Genomic DNA, 20021 nt, shown 5'->3' with positions numbered 1-20021 from the left:
AAATGGAGGTCAACTTTCTCCAGGGTACCGGATCTTTTCGCTGTAGTAGGATCAAATTGCTTAGATACAATATGTCGTAAGTATTTAGAACGTTTTAAAATGTGAGTCATATTTTTCTTTATTGCAAACAAGTAAATTTTGAGTAAACGTGAATTCTAATACTCACACGTGGGAGAGCCATGCGTCGGCACGAATGGGCCGGCTCGTACGGAGAAATACCACGTTCTCACAGAAAACCGGCGTGAAACAGCGCTTGCGCTGTGTTTCGCCGAGTGAGTGAGTTTACCGGAGGCCCTATCCCCTACCCTATTCCCTTCCCTACCCTCCCCTATTCCCTTCCATTCCCATCCCTACCCTCCCCTATTACCCTAATCCCTCTTAAAAGACCGGCGACACACCTGCAACTGATGCTGCGAGTGTCCATGGGCGACGAAAGTTGCTTTCCATCAGGTGACCCGTTTGCTCGTTTGCCCCCTTATTTCTTAAAAAAAATTAAAAAAATTTAGTAATTACTAATATTATAAATGCGAAAGTTGTGTGTCAATCTGTCTGTTACATATTCACGCCCAAAACGCTGAAGCGATTTCACTGTTTGGTATGGAGATACTTTGAGTCCCGGGAAAGGACATAGGATACTTTTTAATTTTTATCCCGGAAAAATGTAGATAGTAGATACGATTCCCGCACGATAAACGAATTTTGGCGCAACGGAGTTGCAGGTGTCATCTAGTCACAAACAAACTAGACAAGGAAAATATTATTATTGTTTCTTTATTTTTTTTTAATTGTCTACTAATACCAGGAATTGGTATTATATTATGTATAAGCTACAGTCTGTCAAGAAAGTCATGACAGGCGGGAATTTTTTTAATGAAATAAAAAATATGAGAACTTTATTAATTCGAGATAAAAATATGCAAGATGACAATATATAAAATGTACTTTGTCTTGTTAATCGTTCCTTTAAGCGTGATTACGTTTAGAAAATTTTCCCGCCTGTTACGACTTTCTTGACTATAATAATTAATTGGCTATAATAGGGATTATTTTTAGAAATGCAAAATATGTTTGTATGTTTAGCAGTGGGTTTTTTTTTTTTTAATTACATAAAACTAAAATAAAGGACTAGCGAAAAAAAAACAGGTAACCAATCCGTACTATATTTTCTTATATTATGACATAGAATCATAAAGTATGTAATAAATGCAAATACTTTACAATATCAAATATGGGCACAGCATAATTAAAGAAAGTATCAAAATTAATCATACCATGTACATTGAAAATTATGTTACAAAAATTAACAATGAAAAACAACGATTTGATTTTTAAGTTCCAATCAAGACTTTAAAAAAGTGAGCAATTCAATGTTTTTGGTTATTGTAAATAATTATTGTAAGTAATGTTAATTTAATGAACTTAATGTTAAAAATAAATAAATAAACTAAGACAACAAACACACAAGGTAAGTTCCAAAATTTAACCCAGTACAATGGCTCATGAGTCATGACGTAATCGACGCCATACTGTTAACTCGTTCCAAAATATAATCCGCACTGGATTATATTTCGGAGCGAGTTGACGTATTTTATTATGACTTTGTTGTTATTGCAAGCATGCTACTATTTAGTATAATATTGTTCCGTCATTGTGCATCCGCCCCCGTATCACGTATCTTGCGAGACCAATGCGATAGCAATTATTGCGCGATAATTGCTCCAAAATCGCAATTTCGTATCACGTATCAGCCAAAACAATACGATTGCAATCGATCACTATACATAACCCATTGTTTGTGACATTCATGAGACCCAGCAATCGCTCGCGCGATTATTGCTAGTGGATTGTTGATCGCTATTTTTACGTGATAACTGATAAGTAAGGTAGCCGTTGTCTGATTGCCATAACACAAGTTTAACTTAGCATGGGATTAGACGACGATGTACACTGTCTACTTTGTGCTATTGTGTGTTGTATGAGTATAATAAATAATTTGAATTTAATGCCAGTGACATCACCACCAGCAGGCATAACAACATTAGAAACGGGAGAGTATGGACATACCGAAAGATTGAAATGGCGGATCGCCTTTGTCAATCTGTCACTTTGTCTATTCTTCCGTAGGAGGAAACCGTTTCTATGGTGACTATGCTAAGCCTACAGTACATCTATTTATAATATCGGATTAAAAACGTCATGAGCATTTGCCACTATACTGGATAATATTTCGGAACGCACACAATAAATAACAAACACGACACAAAACCAAAACCGACCCCTAAGAAAACGACGTTTTCTATTTTATATACAAAACCGTATCCTTTAACATAAATTAAATGCTCTTATTTTGGTATGTCCCCGTTTGGAGACTTAAATAAACTAGTCAATAAATAAATAAATTACTAAAAATTAAATTAATTTACAATATTATTGAACGTATAAAGGCAAAATCGCTGCTGCTTGCACGATCAGTGTCAAAATATTTGCCTTTAAATAAGAACATCTCAAAAAAATTTGAAATACCTAAGAAGAAAAATAATTAACCCATGGATACTTTGTAGGCGTAGTTTAATATGAGTATGTGTGCGTGCGCCCGATTGAACGATGCTGTTAAGCATTTCTTATCAAACGAGCAACTTACGTCGCGTCGATAGTAGGTATACACTAGTAACTTAAATATAAAAAAAAAACAATGGGTTGACAGAAGTCACAACTTAACAGCAGGCTCAGGCAGAATAAGAAGGGATATTACTTCCTATTGTACGCCGCGCCGGCTATCTTACGAATTATCGATCATGTCACATGCCCTGAGACCTGCCGGCCTAAGATGCACAAACGAGAAAATTGTGTCTACATATTTTCTTGATGTTTGATGGTTTGTCTCTTCATCTCTATTGACCCTAACATGACAAACATTTTTTCTCGTGTAGATCTGTCGTCAAAATCTATCGACATAAAGTCAAAAAATGATTTTAACGTTATGTCGATATCGACAAAATAACTACCCACGAGACTGAGATATCTCGTTGTACGCGCATGCTAGACGCACTGATGAGTTTAACATTTTTCTCATTAAAAAAAGTGAACAACGCAACTAAAGAAGTTTTTTTTTTTGCAATTACAGTATTCTAAATGGTATACCAGTAGGGGTATTTCAAAGAATGTCTATAAATATATTATACTTTTAAATACATTTTCTACTAATATAGAAGAGTTTTTGATGCACCGTCGAATAATGTCGGTTTCCTCAGTCTGAAAAGAAGAAAATAATATTTAATTACCAGCTTGATAATCGATAAGTATTAATAATAATTAATAGCTGAGAACAGACATAACAATTATTATTAATTTTATAAATTATTATATATTTTTATAAATGGTGGTGATAGTTTAAAAATTAACTCGCACTTTGTCACATTTCTCTCTTCTCAAAACTTTGAGAGTCAACTTACATTTTCCTAACTTTATTCTGAAAAGTTTAAGAGTCAACTTACTTTTTTCTAACTTTCTTCTCAGATTTTCCTTAACTTTCTTCTCAAAAGTTTAAGAGCTAACATACATTACTCAACTATTCCTCTTTTTCTGTCTCTTTAAGAGCCAACTCTATAGCTCAATTAGAGCCTATATTATTCAACTTTCCTTCCATCTAATTCTATAGCTCAAGAGCCAACCTACATCACCCAACTATCCTTCCACCTATAGCTTAAGAGCCAAGTAGCCAACCTACATTACACAACTTTCAGCTTCTATCTATAGCTCAAGAGCCACTCTACATTTCCCAACTTTTTTCCATCTATAGCTCAAGTGCCAACTTACATTATCCTACTTTCCTTCCATCTATAGCTCAAGAGCCAACTTACATTATCCAACTTCCCTTCCTTATTTCTCATAACTTCCTCGCTGTAACCAGCTTGTTAATGTCCTGGTAAGCGGCTATCATGGTGTGTGATGGTGATGTGGTACCCGAGCAAGCAGCATGGGCAGCCAGGCAGTCTATACCTGAAAAAAAAGACAGTTCTTTATAGTGACAGTCATAAAATAGTGACGGTTTTGCAATATTTAAATAGTGAGACGCCTCCGTGGTCTAGTGGTATAGAGCGCGGCTCTTGACTTGGAGGTCGTGGGTTCGATTTCCGCGTTGGAAACATGTTATTTCCAAGTTTGGTTAGGACAATGCAGGCTGATCACCTGATTGTCTGACAAGTAAGATGATCCATGCGCCATCATAAAAAGTCGGTCCTGCGCCTGATCTCTCGCCAGTCGTGTCGGTCGTCCGTCCCACTGGGTTATGAGAGTAAAGGAATAGAGAGTGCTCTTGTGTACTGCGCACACACTTGGACACTATAAATTACTCCTGCGTAGCTGGCCTGGTTTCAATGAAACCGGCCACCGTCACCGAAACCGGTGTGGGAGCTATTATTATTATTATTTAAATATTAACAGTTTTGTTATAGTGACAGTTTTGCAATAGCGTCATTTATCTAATAGGGACAGAGTTTCGATGGTGACCGATTTTTCAATAGCGACAGTTTTTCAAAAGTGAAAATTTCCCAATAGTGACAATGTAATTTATTCTCAAGAATATAATGTTGTTAACTGTCAGTATATTAAGCAACTACAAAAGTAATAATAAAATTGAAATCATTATTCATTTATATTTAGTTTACAATTTCTGAAGCGCATATAAAACTAACATCTTACGTATTAGCTTTTATTTGATTGTATTGTGATGATAAAAGCATGAAGAACTGGCTTAATATATGATGGTTTAGAGAGGGCTGTTCTGTACAGGTGTTCATAAATACTGAACAGGCTCTGAATACAAATGAACTAGAAAGCTAAAGGCGCTGGTTTCTACAGGGTGAGTTACTTTTGACTTCCAAGTTTTTTTAGGGTAGGGGATTGGGCCTCCGGTAAACTCACTCACTCGGCGAAACACAGCGCAAGCGCTGTTTCACGCCGGTTTTCTGTGAGAACGTGGTTTTTCTCCGGTCGAGCAGGCCCATTCGTGCCGAAGCATGGCTCTCCCACAATTTGTATGAGAAATGCCCCACAGTCAGGAATTTGCCAATACAATAATTGAAAAAAGTTACTCTTTCACAGTGAACTCTATACAAGGTATCTAACATACACATTACACGCCATAGAGTACTTCCATTTTGTTTTTTACATCTTGTATAGTCTATTTAGAATTTCAGATTTATGTGGAAGATGGTCACTATACTAAACTATTCAACTAAAATTATGAACGTTAAAGCACACTGCACAATAGACATAACGACCAGTAGTTCGACTGCAAAGAAACGGACAGGTTTCAATATCTGTCAAATTCGTCGGGTTTCACTAGGATTATGAACGGAATGTGCCTCGCGCTGGCTGATATAATTTATTTTTAAATATTTAAAATAAAGATTTCAAAATTGGATTCTGACAATTTTAATCGCATGTGCCAAAACACAAACAACAATACGACCAAAGAGGAACACGTCCATCGAATATGTCAAAGTTTTAAATTCGTAGGTAACAAGCTAACAACCCTAGCGACGATTTTCGTCATAACTCATAATATGTCAAATTTAAAAGTTTCAACATCAGTTTCATCTAAGTCGGTATACTCTATCATTCTGTCTACTCTGGTTAAAGTTTGTCTGTTTGTCTTACAAATATTTAAGCTGGTTTTCCTTCAGTGGAAAGCCCTAGCCAAAGTGCCAAAATATTTTTTATGAGTGTAGGCCATTTTATTTCTGCCGACCAATGATATTCTATGTTACTAACGTAACTAGATTGGAAGCTTACGGTAGCAACGCGTTGCCACTTCGAAGATGCCTGCAGGCATATCTCACATACATAATGACATAACGAATATATGACTTGACATTGTCTTTTGAACAAAAAAGTGGTTACGCATTTCTGAGAATCTTTTGTAAGACATTGCTACTCTAGTATTTTAGAAACTCATTGCTGCCGACCCATTTACTAAATCTGCAAAACAAATCCGGGGCTGCCTGTATATTATATACTTAAATATAGTGATAGTTGGATAAGGGTCTTGAAGTGTTAGAAATAAGTAACACCAATAATAACCTCCTTTTAGGGTTCCGTACCCAAAGGGTGGTTCATACGTGGGAGAGCCATGCTTCGGCACGAATGGGCCGGCTCGACCGGAGAAATACCACGTTCTCACAGAAAACCGGCGTGAAACAGCGCTTGCGCTGTGTTTCGCCGAGTGAGTGAGTTTACCGGAGGCCCAATCCCCTACCCTATTCCCTTTCCTACCCTCACCTATTCCCTTCCCTTCCCTACCCTCCCCTATTACCCTATTCCCTCTTAAAAGGCCGGCAACACACATGCAGCTCTTCTGATGCTGCAAGTGTCCATGGGCGACGGAAGTTGCTTTCCATCAGGTGACCCGTTTGCTTGTTTGCCCCCTTATTTCATTAAAAAAAAAACCTCCTTTTTCCGGGTCAGGGTTCCGTACCCAAAGGGTAGAAACGGGACCCTATTACTGAGACTTCGATGTCTGTCCGTCTGTCTCCAGGCTGTAACTCAAAGAACGGTAATAGCTAGAGAGTTGAAATTTCGACAGATTATGTATATCTGTTGCCGCTATAACAACAAATACTAAAAACAAAATAAATTAAATATTTAAGGGGGCTCCCATACAACACATTTTGTGATTTTTCAAACATTTTTTGTTCTGTATCATTGATGACAACAGGTAGGCACTTGAAATGTACATTAAATACTCAGCCGTATTTATACATTAATCATTGATAATAAAATTTAAATAAAATAAATATTTAAGGGTTTCTGGGTTCCCATACAAAAAACACATTGTTTGACTATTTTTGCTATACTTATATAATGGTACGGAACCCTTCGTGCGCGAATCCGACTCGCACTTGGCGAATTTGTTTGAAATCGGTTAAAAATAGACGACGCGTTGTGCGGTCTTACATCTTCATGCTTAAACCGCTGAACCGATTTTGATGAAATTTTGTTATAATAATAATTATTTACCTTCCTGCCCCTGCCTCGCAGCTCGCATGTACCGGAAGAACCGGAGAATTTCCGGATTGTCCGACACTGGCCTTCGGAGCTCGTTGAGTTCCCTGGAAAAAGAAGAGAAGATAATGTAGGTTTAGCTATAATTAAGAAATTAGAAGAAATATTTTTAAGAGGGATTCCTTTTAAAACTTGTTGATAAAAGAAGAACACAAAAAATTAATTAAACAAATAAAAAATAAGTCAAATAAAATCAAAGAAATAGGTATTTTATCTTGGCGATAGAAGAGAAAAAAAGCTTCCGTTCTTTGAACTGTCAAACGTATTGCTCAACTGTAAAATTTACAACTGTAAAATCTGTAGCTTAACTAGCAAAATGTGTTGCTCAACCGTCAAACGCATTGTTTATTAATATATATCAGATGACAGATATATTGCTCAACTGTCATATCCGTTCCTCAACTATTAAACTAATTGCCCAGCTAGTTTTGTTACTTAGTCAAAAAACTCATAGCTCAACCGTCAACCCTCTACTCAACTGTTAAACTCATTGCTCAACTGCCAAAATGTTGCTCAAACACCAAACCTGTCGCTCAACTCTCAAACTCATTGTTCAACCGTCAAACTCATTGCTCAACTCTCAAACTCATTGCTCAACTTTCAACCAACCTGCTCAACTGCGCCGATATGAGGTTACTGTAGGGTGCATATTTCGCTGGGCTGGAGTACATGAGGCATATCAGCTGTTCCCTGCAGGCTTCTAGCTTGACCGTACTCAGGCTCTGACCGCCGATCTGCTGACCATCATCAGTGGCGGGGTCCACTGGAGCGAGACCTGAAGAATAAGTTTGGAAACGGGAAATGTAGGAGTAATCACAGGACACAGGGTGACGTGTTACATGACGTTACGATACAGCAACATTCAATATGAATCATGTAATGCTGGCTTCTCACGGAACGTCGACGAGCCGCGCCGCACCGAGCTGTTTTGTACGAGCGAGCACGAGCCAACAGACGAGTCAACGCTACCCGTTCTCACGGTGCGTAATATCACGAGCCGCTTTGAAGTTACCGACTTCAATCGGATCGGACGCGCCACCTCGAGCCACCCGCTTCACACAGCGCGTGGCTCGAGCTGACGCGGCGCGGCTCGTGAGTCGTGAGCCGTGAGAAGCCAGCATGACATGCAACATTTAAAAATGTATAGTACAATCTCATCAGACTAGACCATCCAAATAGGCACGGATGAATGGTCCCGCGTTGGAAAAATGCTATTTCCACGTGTGGCTAGGACAATGCAGGCTGATCACCTATGCTCTTGAGTACTACGCATTATTATGCGTAGTATAGGCACTATAGTATAGGCACTATAGTATAGGCACTATAGTATAGGCACTATAGTATAGGCACTATAGTATAGGCACTATAGTATAGGCACTATAGTATAGGCACTATAGTATAGACACTATAGTATAGGCACTACAGTATAGGCACTATAGTGTAGGCACTATAGTATAGGCACTATAGTATAGGCACTATAGTATAGGCACTATAGTATAGGCACTATTAAATTACTTCTTCGTTACTTGCCTGGTTTCAATGAAACCGACCACCGTCACCGAAAGTGGTATGGAGAGTATTATTAGTAAGTATATCCTACTACATTAATAATTAAGGAAGGTAAAAAGTTCTTACCGAGTCTCGCGAAGATCCCATCCAGTCGTGATAGAAGAGGGGAGTAGAACGGATCGTAGTTGCTCAGTATCATCGACGACGCTGGAATCTTCTGGAAGATCTAGAAGAGAAGAGAAGTTCTGTTTCATTTTGCGTCTTTTTCTACTCCAAATGTTGCGACTAAACACTAAACGAAACGCACTGAATATTAAATAACTATGATAGCTGCAACTTGGTTGCCAAAATTAGTGTACCGAACGGAAACCGTACATTTTTCCGCGATAAAAAAATTACTTAGGGTGGGTTGCACCAACTTACTTTAACTATAACTTAATAAACTATAACTAACTATAATGCAAAATGTCAAATCTTTGGTTTAAGTTAAAAATGGACGCCATCAAGACGCCATATTTAACCATAAGTCATAACCATAGAGCTCGACAAGGCTTTAAATGCACGTGGCGAAAAAAGGAACTAACGCTGTCATCATACAAATACGCCATTTTGTTAGCAGCGCCCCCGCCCACGTTCTTATAAGCCTTGTCGGACCAGCAACGTCTTCTGTCAAATTCTGTGGTCAAAGTTAAGGTTTAAGTTAAATTAGCCTTAACTATAACCATCACTTTGACCATAACTTTAACTTTAACCACGCCTCTGGTGCAATCCAACCTTAAGTTCTTTCTCGAGGCTCAAAGTATATTTTTGGATAATTTCATAAAATTTATTATTTCATAAAAATTAAATGTTTAGAGGTAGCTGACAGAGAGACAGATTTATTTATTTATTTATATATATACTAGCTGTTGCCCGCGACTTCGTCCGCGTGGACTTCAGTTTATAGCGCGCGATGTCAACAAAATTGGTGTCAAAAGCTTTTATAAAAAAACCCTGGTACCCATTAAATCAATACAGCTGTGCAGTGTGCAAACAATAAGTACTTCATTTTTGTATGTTAAACTTTATATATTATGCCAAATTTTAAAGCTTATTTAGCCCCCCAATTACACAACTTTACCCATAAACTATTTATCATTGATAGGTTTAGCCCCAATTTCACCAACGTCTGTTAGTGTTAACAGCTTGTTAAAATATCCTGTCTTCTCTTTCATTCATATGAAAAACGAAACAGCTAACGTGATACTAATTCGAGCATTAACTTTAACAGTCGTTGGTGAAATTTGGTATTAAGGGTACGTCACTGCCTGCACAGATAAAGTACTGAGTTATTTAATACCGTAGAATAGATATAACAATCGAAAAAAATCGAGAATTAAATGTAAGATGATACCACCTCTTATAGAAAGACTTTTGAGCAAGCGTCAGCGCGATGTAGAAGACGCACGGCGCCATCTATTATGAATTTTTTGAACAAATTTACGACCCTTACAACCCTTTTTTCCAGTAAAAAAGTAGCCTATGTTCTTTCTCAGGCTTTAGACTATCAGTATACAAAATTTCATTACAATCGGTTCGGTAGTTTTGGCGTTTGGCGTGAAAGCGAGACTGACAGACAGACAGACAGACAGACAGACAGAGATACTTTCGCATTCATAATATTAGTACAGATTATGTGCACACTGCACAGCTGTTTTTGGGTATTTTGATTAATTAAGAGGATTCCACACCGCCCTTTTTTCCATACAAACGTTGTCCCCTGTTTCCTTCCTGGATAATGCTAGTAGAGTTATATTTTTTTTCCTGAATATCTACGGCCACTAATACAATGTCCCTATGTTTCATTTTTTTTCATAATTTAATTATTAAATAAGATATGAACGTTCAAAAACCCAAAAAAATGGCCAGATTTTCCACTGTGTTCAAACGTCCAGAAAACAGATTTGGCTAGATTATACAAAAAAAGCAAAACATAGGAACACAGCTCAAGCTTTTTTTTAATCTTTAATGAAAAAAGTACTTAAATCGGTTAAGTTTTGGAGAAGGAATCAGGGGACAACGAATCGTTGATTTTCTGGATTTTCTGCAGTTGTCTCTATCGCGTTCTGCGGTATAGGCTTGAGGTAAGGGAGACAGCTATAGATATTACACGTACTTTTTTTTCATTTCTCTAGCCGCTGTTGTATCCTCTTAAGGGCCGCGCTACACCGGAATGGCAGCGGCGAGGCGAGCACTTTCAGCGCTGCCATTCCGGTGTAGCGCGCTGCGCGGCCCTAAGAGGGGTACCACTTACCAGGGTTTTAAAAAGTTTTTAAATTTGACACAAATTTTGTTGACACCGCGCGCTATAAACTAAAGTCCACGCGGACGAAGTCGCGGGCAACAGCTAGTTATGAATAAAAACAATAATATATAATAAAGTAGGTATGATTAGTTCTGTTATAATAATGAAGTAAAAAAATAAAGCGCCATCTGTTTTCATATATTAGAATTAAAATGTTGATTGCATTGATATATTTTCTGGATGGAATATAGGCCAACACAACACACTCGAACTCCTTAGAAATGCAGTAGGAGTTCTATAAGATAAGATAGATTGATTATTATTATAGCAAGTGATAACATTATTAAACATAATATTCTAACGTGTTAAAAACTATAAACAAAAACATAACAACTAATAAGTATGATTAGTTCTATGTTACAACGAAGTAAAAAAAAAGCGCCATCTGTTGAATCGTATTAGAACTAAAATGTTCATTGCATCGCGTCGATATATTTCTGGATTTTTTATAATATTATACATAAAATATATTTAAGATTTTTGAAATATTATTTTAATACACATCCAAGACCCAGGAACATTGAAAACTTTTTGTTCCGCCTGCGGGACTCGAACCCAGAACCCCCGGGATGAGCGCTGGCCACGCGCAATGCGAAGTAATTTTCATCGATATTTTCATGGAAATAAGATATTTTCCCACATCAAAATGTAGCCTATGTCCTTTCTCAGACTCTAGAATAACTGTGTACAAAATTTCATTGCAATCGGTTCAGTAGTTTTGGCGTGAAAGCGAGACAGACAGACAGACAGACAGACAGACAGACAGACAGACAGACAGAGATACTTTCGCATTTATAATATTAGTATAGATGGTTACCAACAGCATATGCATTTAAAAAATTACAGTTGATAGTGTAGTACTAGAGTCTTCAATACCTGATGCACACACCTTTATAGGCAACACAACATTCATTAGTATAGTGTTAACAACAACATGCAAAATTACATTAAATAGAATTTAAAAACAATTATAAATTATATTATGAACATAAATTAGAAATAAATTACAATTTAAAATCTGATCGAATTACATATTATTAATACAATTTTGCATTAAGAACAGATACAATTTTGCATTAAGAATATTGTGTATACATACATAATATGTGAAGCATTCTTCCGAGTTAACAATGAAGAGAGTGAACCGTCTTTTACTAATTAAGAAGAAGTTAAACTAAGTGCTGAACAGAACACCCACCTAGTCTCGAGAACTCCGAACAAACACTTTAATCAGAAGTTAGGACTCAAATTCAACTATCTTAATGCAATATTAATGCAGTTTCCTTATTTTTCTGAGTTTTTAAATATAAAACTACACAAAAATAATCTATGGTCGAATCTTCTATTTTTTTTGTGAGTTTTAAAATGATATTGAAATATCAAACTAACGCCAAACGCTTTCTGATTGGTTAAAACTCCTAACCAAACCTTTTAAAAATATTTATACAGCGAATAACTCTACGAGATCTGCCTTTGTTTTACAATTCAAGGGTGGCCAACCCGCGATCCGCCGTCTGTTACCTTGTGGCCCGCGAAGCCGAGCACATTTTTCTTAATTAAAAAAGGTTAATACTAAAATTACCTTATCATAGCTAGTATAAAAAGCAAACAAACACTGAAATAAAAATGTGTCACTTAACATATTTTGTTCCTAAGAAAGTTTTATTAAAAAAACTCCAAATAAAATGTTTTTTTTTTGTGCGCTGCTTAGAGTGCATGTCAACTGTCAGATAACTCTGCGCGTGACTGGGGTGTTTTCTTGGCTTATAACAGTACATTTTTGTTCTAAGCTGTAACTAAGTTCTAATAGGAAAAATTAGTATCCGATTTTGACTGTGCGTAGACTTATCTGGCGCGCACTACGAGTATACATAAATTTTGGTAGTGCGGCCCGGGGTAAAATTCTATTTCCGAATTTTGGCCCAAGTATTGAAAAGGTTGGCCACCCTTGTTTTACATATTATTTACAACGTCACATACTTAGATAAGGAGTAAGGACACACCTAAAATTATTGTTATACGCTGAGTAAACATTTTAATTAATTAAGGGATTAAAAAAATATTGTTTGTTGTTTATGAGAATACTATTTTAATGTTTATGGAAATGTTTGAACAAGAACGAAGCTGCATTGGTTGCATTCAAGTAGAATCAGAGTACAAGTTAAGTCTAGAAAACAGCCTGAAGTGATACTAATTGTTTTCAGAACCTAAAACTTCGTAACTAGTTCTCATTAAACTATAACAACCCAAGAGCCATCGACAACCAGATTTTGGTCTTTTTTTTAATATAAAATGAGGGGGCAAACGAGCATACGGGTCACCTGATGGAAAGCAACTTCCGTCGCCCATGGACAATCGCAGCATCAGAAGAGCTGCAGGTGCGTTGCCGGCCTTTTAAGAGGGAATAGGGTAATAGGGGAGGGTAGGGATGGGAAGGGAAGGGAATAGAGGAGGGTAGGGAAGGGAATAGGGGAGGGTAGGGAAGGGAATAGGGTAGGGGATTGGGCTTCCAGTAAACTCACTCACTCGGCGAAACACAGCGCAAGCGCTGTTTCACGCCGGTTTTCTGTGAGAACGTGGTATTTCTCCAGTCGAGCCGGCCCATTTGTGCCGAAGCATGGCTCTCCCACGTCTTATTACCACCTCAAAGTTAAATTTTATGGGATGTCTGGCAGTGGGAAGCAACTGTCAAAAATGTCTGGCAGCGGAAGACGAGATTCCTACAGTTATCCCGAAGAAAATAAGATAAAAATTTGATTGAACTCTTTATCGCAGTTCAGTTAAAACCTTCAGAACTGGATCCCTCCTTAAGTAACCGCGACCGAAACTCCACAGTTACTGGTCATTCTTACCTACCATTCAGGAGTCATAAACAGGTAAACTTTCAGCTTTTATATAATAACGAAAGTCTAGCTGTTGCTGGCTCTTGGGTTATATTAAGGGGTACGGACCCTAATAGAAACTATAGTGATTGTTTATTGAATATTGTCCCTAGTAAGTTTCTATAAACTAAGGATCATAGTAATAACATAATAATAATAAATAGCGGACCCGACAGACTATCGTATTCCAGTCCTAACCTAATGGTGCGCTTATACGGTCAACTAAAATTGCTCAACTCCACTCAATTCTCGTCAACTTTGACGTCACGACTACATCAAGCAATTTGCGGCAACAAGCAGCAATATTGCGCAATACAATATTGAGTGATGTGGCCATCGAATATTTGAGCGATATGAAATAAATTGCTCCATATTGCTCCACTAATTGCTCGAGATCGCTCCATTTGTGTCGCCGAGCAATTAATGCCGTAATTATTGCCCGTGTAAGCGCTTCTTAAGGCACAGAATAGATAATAGTAGAACCTAAGGCTTCTAAGTAGATAGGTACTTCTGAAAAATGAGCTAGGTTAGAATCTGGATTAATTGAAAAAAAAACTTTTTCTAATTGTTAGAATTGTGAATTGAAGCCATATTATTATACCGTCAGCCTCACTAAAACACTCTAAACACATAATTTTCATCACAATCGGTCCATCGCTTAGAAGTTTTTTTTTATTACTTAAGTTCCTCCCCCTAACATTATTAGGGCTCGTTAATTCACATAATATTTACACACATACGTTTAGAAGATTAAAACAATGCAGTATCACGTAGCGCGTAAAACTAGTCTCTGTTTTGCACGAATTTTAATTATACATAATATTCTGAGTTACTTCATACTTGTATTGTGATGCGATGGCAAGCCTATCTTAGGAGTTAGGTCTACATATTAGCAAAACACAAAGATGCTTTATTTCACACCGATTTTCCATGAGACCGCGCTTACCTTGTAATTATTTCCGGCTTGTGCCATTTGGTTCTTGTAGTAGTTGTTCTTTGTCGGCAAGTACGACACTTTTTGGCCGCTGGCACCGAATCTGAAAAAAAAAATTGTTTTTATTTCGATTTTATATTAATTTAACCGACTGCCAGCAGGAAGAAGAGGCATGTTTTTTGATTACTCCTAAGTTTTGTACATTAATCTGATTTGTAGACTTCTCGGACTTTTTTATATGTTTGTATGTTCAACGCGTACTCCGCAATCTTTGTACCGATTTTCAGAATTCTTTCTTTTTCGTTTTTTGACTTGGTCCTTCTGACATTTTCGTGTAGACATGATAATATAAAGCTAACTTTTAAATTACATGACAACAGAGCAAGTGGTATTGTAGATTGTTTTTATCTGAAAAGTTCCAACTCAACAGCAATAATTAATTAGGTTGTTAATTATTATAAATTACTTTTATACTCCTCTGTTCATCATTTTCGTTCTCAAAGGGTTTCGTATACAAAGAACCATTGTCACAAAGAATATTAGTGCTTCGTCATGAACACAAAAACTGAGCAAAAACAATCGGAAACCATTTTTCGTTGTAAATAGTTATAGTGAAAGCTAAGAGACAAGCACGATGAGTTTTAAGATTTTAACTTAAACTTTGTGACTGTACACATCATCCTATGCTTTGTCCACACTGTGCCTTTTTTGTTCATCAAGATTCAAGGGCATGCGTACGTGAGGCATGCCCGCGACGCACGCGCTCTGACCGTATTCAAAACTTTCGCTTAATTCTATCTTTTCTGGAATTTCTTATGACCAAATAAGCCGCACATATTCCACTCCCACATGTCACAAAGCTGACTGACACTGCAACTAAACAAAAATGAGTATGTTGGCGTTGTCTTCTTTCGTTTACTTCTTTGTTCATCAAGGGCATGCGTTATAGCGCAGTCAACATCGCACGTGAGGCATGCCCGCGACGCTATGACACTTTTCTTTCCAACGCGGGTGGATTTTGACGCATTCAATTATTGAATTGAATATGCCAAACGAAAGTTGAATAAAAAAATGATGACGAAAATTGAAGATGAAATTGCATAGTGTGGATAAGCTATGTCTACACTGTGCACTTTCATCTTCGATTTTCGTCATCAACTTTCATATTAGCGCATTCAATAATTGAATGCATCAAGGAACGCAACGCCAATATTGTCATTTTTGAAGTTTTGGATACGGTCAGAGGGCATGCGTCGCGGGCATGCCTCACGTTTGCTGTTGAGGGGGTTATAACGCATGCCCTCGACGAACAAAAAATGGCACAGTGTGGACAAAGCTATATAGCTACTCAAATGCGACTAGAGCCTCTAGGCAAGACGTTTTATTTATCGTTTCTATAATATTGAATCGCCGATCAAAATGTATGGAGTTGACATAAGACTAGTCGAACGTCAACTTCATAATATTATCGAACGTTTATTGTTAATTCCATACATTTTGATATGTATACATCGAACGTGGGAGAGCCATGCTTCGGCACGAATGGGCCGGCTCGACCGGAGAAATACCACGTTCTCACAGAAAACCGGCGTGAAACAGCGCTTGCGCTGTGTTTCGCCGAGTGAGTGAGTTTACCGGAGGCCCAATCCCCTACCCTATTCCCTTCCTTACCCTCCCCTATTCACTTCCCTTCCCATCCCTACCCTCCCCTCCCTCCCCTATTATCCTATTCCCTCTTAAAAGGCCGGCAACGCAACTGCAGCTCTTCTGATGCTGCGAGTGTCCATGGGCGACGGTAGTTGCTTTCCATCAGGTGACCCGTTTGCTCGTTTGCCCCCTTATTTCATAAAAAAAAAAAAAAAAATTTGATCAGTGATTCGATAAAGGAAACGTCTTGGCTAAAGGGCTATTGGCTTTGAGGTACTCTATCTTTCTTCGTAATAATTGAAGACATGAAGAGGGTAACTAACAATTTGAAAATTGACGTTTTTTGCATTAATAGAGGCTTTAGGATCGGAAAAATGATTTGTGACAAAAATGTGGATTCTATGTATAGCTATAATACAGCATGACAGGTGAGACATATTAGCTAGATCAGGGCTTCCCAAACTTTTTTGTACTGTGACGCCCTTGGGACTTTTCCATTTCTTTACGACGACCCTCAACCCAGCCCCCAAAAATACTTTATAATTTTAGAACCAGTCTACATAGGTTGTCATATATTACGAGTAGGAAATAATGACCAAATCAAAACATAAGCATAAAAATTAAAAGATATGTGAAAGACAATGATATTCTACTTATACAGATCTTCTGTTACGTTCATACTATTTTCCGGCTTAAATCTGTTCCGAACAACATTGACAAATTTGACAGATAAGTGAAACAAAAGATACGAAATGCCATATTTTACATAAAAGAGACAGACTAATTAAAAGACGGCCCAATTGGGTCGTATTTGAAGCTTCACAACGCGCGCGGTAGTAACATATCTGCTTTGAGTTTTTTATTATTATATCATTGATGAAAGATATTAAAGCCAGCAAAGCTGGCTAATGTGAAGGATGCGCTTGCTTTTCTGAGCATAGCTTCTGAATCCGGGGATTTAGATTCTAGACTGCCCGGGAATCCCGGGATATATGATTGACATGATGCGCGCGGTGATCACTCGATTTGGTTCGAGATCACTCGAACTCGAACCACTCGATTTGGATCACTCGACACCAAATCGAGTGATCACCGCGCGCACCGGGGCGTCGCATGTAATACAAGTATTACATGCGACGCCCCAATGCGTCCCATTTGACAAAATTTCAACTTCAGGGGTTAGTGACCCTTACCCAATAGCGCGCTAGCGGCCAGCAGCTGCGGCTAGAGCCAGCGACAGCCAGATTTTATAAATACTGAAAGTTTTCCTGTATAATATACCCTTATATTAGATGTAAGACCGACCAGCAATCTTGGAGTTTCGGTCGCGGTTACTTTAGGAGGTATCTAGTTTTGAAAGTCTACAGCTGACCTTCGTTAAGTAGTTGAGCTCAATTTTTAACTTGTTTTCTTCGGGGTAATAGAAATATCATCCTTCACATAAGCAAAGTGTGGCTACCGCTGGTTCTTGAGTTATAATCACACCCGAATCTACAATCTTGTCAAAATATCTCAAGACTCAACTCGAGGTCGGAAGATATTTGTCAATCGACAATTTCTCATTCAGTTATGAATAGGCATTCATTAAAGGCTTTCCGTCGAAGCTACTCGAAATTTTCGGTATTGAACAGTGGAAATTGCTGAGTTGCCATGGCCCATGGTAACTTCTTTGTTGGGAAAGTATTATTTTGTGGTACCTATTCAAAAGATCAAGCCATAAAGTTGTAATATCATCAGAGCAGGGTGCTTGGCAACCTTTTAAGGTTACCTAGCACCCTAAGGTTGGCTAAGTCTCGGTCATATTGCGCCTTTAGAAACTTCGATAGCGCGATTCAGGATTGTGCGCATTTTGAGGGTTCCGTACGCAAAGGGTGAAAACGGGACCTTATTACTAAGACTTCGTTGTGTGTCCATCTGTCCGTCTGTCTGTCTCCAGGCTGTATCTCAAGAACGGTGATAGCTAGAGAGTTGAAATTTTCACAGATTATGTATATCTGTTGCCGCTATAACAACAAATACTAAAAACAAAATAAATAAATATTTAAGAGGACTCCCATACAACAAACTTGATTTTTTTGTAATTTTTTGCTCTATATCAATAACGGCAGCTGGTAGGCACTTGATATTTTCACAAAGGTCTTAAATATATGTCTACTTTAATACTTAATTATTATTAATAATAAAAATTAAGTATTAAAGTGACGTGGGAGAGCCATGCTTCGGCATGAATGGGCCGGCTCGACCGGAGAAATACCACGTCCTTACAGAAAACCGGCGTGAAACAGCGCTTGCGCTGTGTTTCGCCGAGTGAGTGAGTTTACCGGAGGCCCAATCCCCTACCCTATTCCCTTTTCTACCCTCCCTTATTCCGTTCCCTTTCCATCCCTGCCTTCCCCTATTACCCTATTCCCTCTTAAAAGGCCGGCAACGCACCTGCAGCTCTTCTGATGCTGCGAGTGTCCATGGGCGACGGAAGTTGCTTTCCATCAGGTGACCCGTTTGCTCGTTTGCCCCCTTATTTAATAAAAAAAAAAAAAAAAAAAAATTAAGGGAGGCTCCCATACAAAAACACAATTTTTGGCCTATTTGCTCTATGACGGTACGGAACCCTTCGTGCGTGAGTCAGACTCGCACTTGGCCAATTATTATACAATACATAATATACTTTAACAAACTTCATCCAACGTAGAGCTAAGCTCGACTATCAGCTGGATGGGGGAACTGAGTACCTAGTTTTACATCAAATAGTTTCAGCATCAAAATAAGACAATCATGAAAGATTTGACAGTGTAATATTATGACGCTTAGCGGTTCCTTATTTCAACTGACAAATCCCATACATTTTAGATATCTAAATTTTTTAAAGAAATTTAGGGACAAACGAGCTAACGGGTCACCTGATGGGAAAGCAACTACCGTTTACGTGGGAGAGCCATGCTTCGGCACGAATGGGCCAGCTCGACCGGAGAAATACCACGGGGTCACAGAAAACCGGTGTGAAACAGCGCTTGCGCAGTGTTTCGCCGAGTGAGTGAGTTTACCGGAAACCCAATTCCCTACCCTTTTCCCTTCCCTACCCTCTCCTATTTCCTTCCCTACCCTCCCCTATTACCCTATTCCGTCTTAAAAGGCCGGCAACGCACCTGCAGCTCTTCTGATGCTGCGAGTGTCCATGGGCGACGGAAGTTGCTTTCCATCAGGTGACCCGTTTGCTCGTTTACCCCCTTATTCCATAAAAAAAAAACCGTCGCCCATGGATACTCGCAACATCAGAAGAGATGCAGATACCGTTAACTTCGCTTTTACGTTTGACTTAATGAAATTATGTTTTTATTAAACTTCGGCTCTTCAGCAATATTTTAATGATTGTGTCCTCAATTGTAGTCACTTCAATTTCCGAGGGAGAGATGAAAATATCAAAAACACCACTTGTTCGCTCAACAGCGCGAGAAACTTCCATTTTACTGTAGAGCAGTGTTTTTAACCTTTAAGATGCCACCCCCCGATATAAACAATATTTCGCGACCCCCCATCTTTTTATCGTGTATTTTTGTTTAAGATTTATGAAAACATCTTTTAGAATTCTTCTACTTAATTATAATATAATATCTATGGACGCTTCACACCACGTCAGTCGGGC

General features: G+C 38.2%; 1 protein-coding gene across 1 annotated transcript in view; it reads right to left on the bottom strand.

The window, feature by feature from the left end:
* Positions 1-3217: 3217 nt before the first annotated feature.
* The window catches only part of LOC121737785, a 58998-nt gene continuing 42194 nt past the window's right edge, over positions 3218-20021 (bottom strand). Inside the window, exons 5-10 of the mRNA XM_042129484.1 lie at positions 14747-14837; positions 8701-8800; positions 7675-7840; positions 7021-7112; positions 3861-3999; positions 3218-3252 (exon numbers count right to left, since the gene is read on the bottom strand). Of these exons, the coding sequence (XP_041985418.1) occupies positions 3887-3999; positions 7021-7112; positions 7675-7840; positions 8701-8800; positions 14747-14837 (562 nt within the window). The 3' untranslated portion in view covers positions 3218-3252; positions 3861-3886. The remainder of the gene's footprint in view (positions 3253-3860; positions 4000-7020; positions 7113-7674; positions 7841-8700; positions 8801-14746; positions 14838-20021) is intronic.

Source organism: Aricia agestis, chromosome 21 (assembly GCF_905147365.1).
Source record: "Aricia agestis chromosome 21, ilAriAges1.1, whole genome shotgun sequence".
NCBI lineage: Eukaryota > Metazoa > Arthropoda > Insecta > Lepidoptera > Lycaenidae > Aricia > Aricia agestis.
The sequence above is the reverse complement of the archived record's forward strand: the minus strand, read 5'-3'. Positions and strand labels throughout refer to the sequence as shown.